Source organism: Sorex araneus, chromosome X, assembly GCF_027595985.1.
Source record: "Sorex araneus isolate mSorAra2 chromosome X, mSorAra2.pri, whole genome shotgun sequence".
Classification (NCBI taxonomy): Eukaryota; Metazoa; Chordata; class Mammalia; order Eulipotyphla; family Soricidae; genus Sorex; species Sorex araneus.
This window is the reverse complement of record NC_073313.1, coordinates 72157007-72158716: the sequence shown is the minus strand read 5'-3', so window position 1 is coordinate 72158716 and position 1710 is coordinate 72157007. Positions and strand designations below refer to the sequence as shown.

Genomic DNA, 1710 nt, shown 5'->3' with positions numbered 1-1710 from the left:
TGTTGCCAGTCTTAGGGAAGTCTGCTCGCAAATAACCAAGGTCTGCAAAAAGGAGGTTTTATTTTTCCAGGAAACAGACGCCCCTCCGGCCCACCCCCTGCACCGAGGGCCTTCCAGGACTGAAAGAATGTGCGAGTCCCCTAGGGCTGAGAGCAGGGCTAAGAATTCTCCGGGTGAGCGCGATTTACGCAAGCTAGGAACTGTGTTCACAAAAAACAGGCAACTGCAGCCTCCTGGCCGCTGACATGCTGAACTAACGCTGTCGATCAGGGGAGCAGAGAGGGGCCTGATCGCTGCCGGCGGCTTCCGGGGTCGCTCGGGGCCGGCTCGGGGGGGGGGGGGGGGGGAGGCCCACTCCACCGGGGCGCGGCGGCGGGGGAGGATCGGCGGCGGTGGCGGATCCGCGCAGCTCTCAGCCCGCAGGCCCTGGGCCCACCGGCTCCCAGACGACCCCCGAAATTGCAGGCTAATGCCCTGGCCACGCCCTCCGGGAGCCCAGCGCCTTGACCCCGCCCCTGGCCACGCCCTCCGGGAAGCCCAGCTCCTCGGCCACGCCTCAGGCCACGGCCTCCGGGAGCCCAGCGCCTCGGCCCCGCCCCTGACCACGCCCTCCAGGCGCCCGGCGCTTTGGTCCAGCCTCCGCGCGCGCCGTTCGGCTTTTCTTTGGCCCCGCCCCCGCACGGCGTCCGGCTCCTTTAGGCCCCGCCCACCCCGCCCGGTCCCGCCCCCGCGCGGCCTTCGGCTTCCCTTCGGCCCCGCCCCCACGGGGGTCGCGCCGGCGCACGACGGGCCGCCTCCGGGGGCGGAGCCTGCGCCGCCGCCGCCGCCGCGACCCCAGCGCGCAGGGCCCGGCGCGTCAGTCCCCCGCGCGCCGCCGCCGCCGCAGCCTGCCGGGTGCCGCCCGCCGATCGCCATGGTGGACGAGCTGGTGCTGCTGCTGCACGCGCTGCTGATGCGCCACCGCGCCCTGAGCATCGAGAACGGCCGCCTGATGGAGCAGCTGCGGCTGCTGGTGTGCGAGCGGGCCAGCCTGCTGCGCCAGGTACGTCCGCCCAGCTGCCCCGTGCCCTTCCCCGAGACGTTCCGCGGCGAGAGCGCGCGCCTGCCCGAGTTCATCGTGCAGACGGCCTCCTACATGCTCGTCAACGAGAACCGCTTCTGCAACGACGCCATGAAGGTGGCCTTCCTCATCAGCCTGCTGGGCGGGGAGGCCGAGGAGTGGGTCATCCCCTACATCGAGACCGACAGCCCCATCCTCGGCGACTACCGCGCCTTCCTCGACGAGATGAAGCAGTGCTTCGGCTGGGACGACGACGAGGACAGCACCGACGACGAGGACGACTACTAGGCCCCGCGGCCTCGGGGGAGGGCCCCGCACCCACCCGCCGCCGCGGCCCCCGCCCCCTCCGCCCCGCCCCGCGGCGCCCCCGCCCCGCGCCCTCCGCCCGGCACCCCGGCCCCCACCTCGCCCTCTGCCGCCGCCCCCACCCCTAGTGCTTGCCTTTGTTCCCGGAATAGCCCCCAGGTGCCTGCTGCCGGGGCTGGCTGGGCCTTCGCTCTCCACGTCGCCCGCCGGGCCTGCCCCCGGGCCTCGTCCCCCTCCCCCCTGCTGGTTTGGGACGCCATCTGGAGCCCCGGCTCCAGGACTGGCTCCGGTTACAGACTGGTCCGACTTCACATCGCCTTGCCATCTGCCAGGCCTCCATCCAG

At 72.6% G+C, this 1710-nt stretch overlaps 1 protein-coding gene across 1 annotated transcript; it reads left to right on the top strand.

Moving 5' to 3' along the window:
• Window positions 1–805: 805 nt before the first annotated feature.
• Window positions 806–1485, top strand: LDOC1 (LDOC1 regulator of NFKB signaling). Its single transcript, XM_004606535.2, has one exon. The coding sequence runs from the start codon at window positions 914–916 to the stop codon at window positions 1346–1348; it is 435 nt and encodes a 144-aa protein (XP_004606592.2). The 5' UTR covers window positions 806–913; the 3' UTR covers window positions 1349–1485.
• Window positions 1486–1710: the final 225 nt, after the last annotated feature.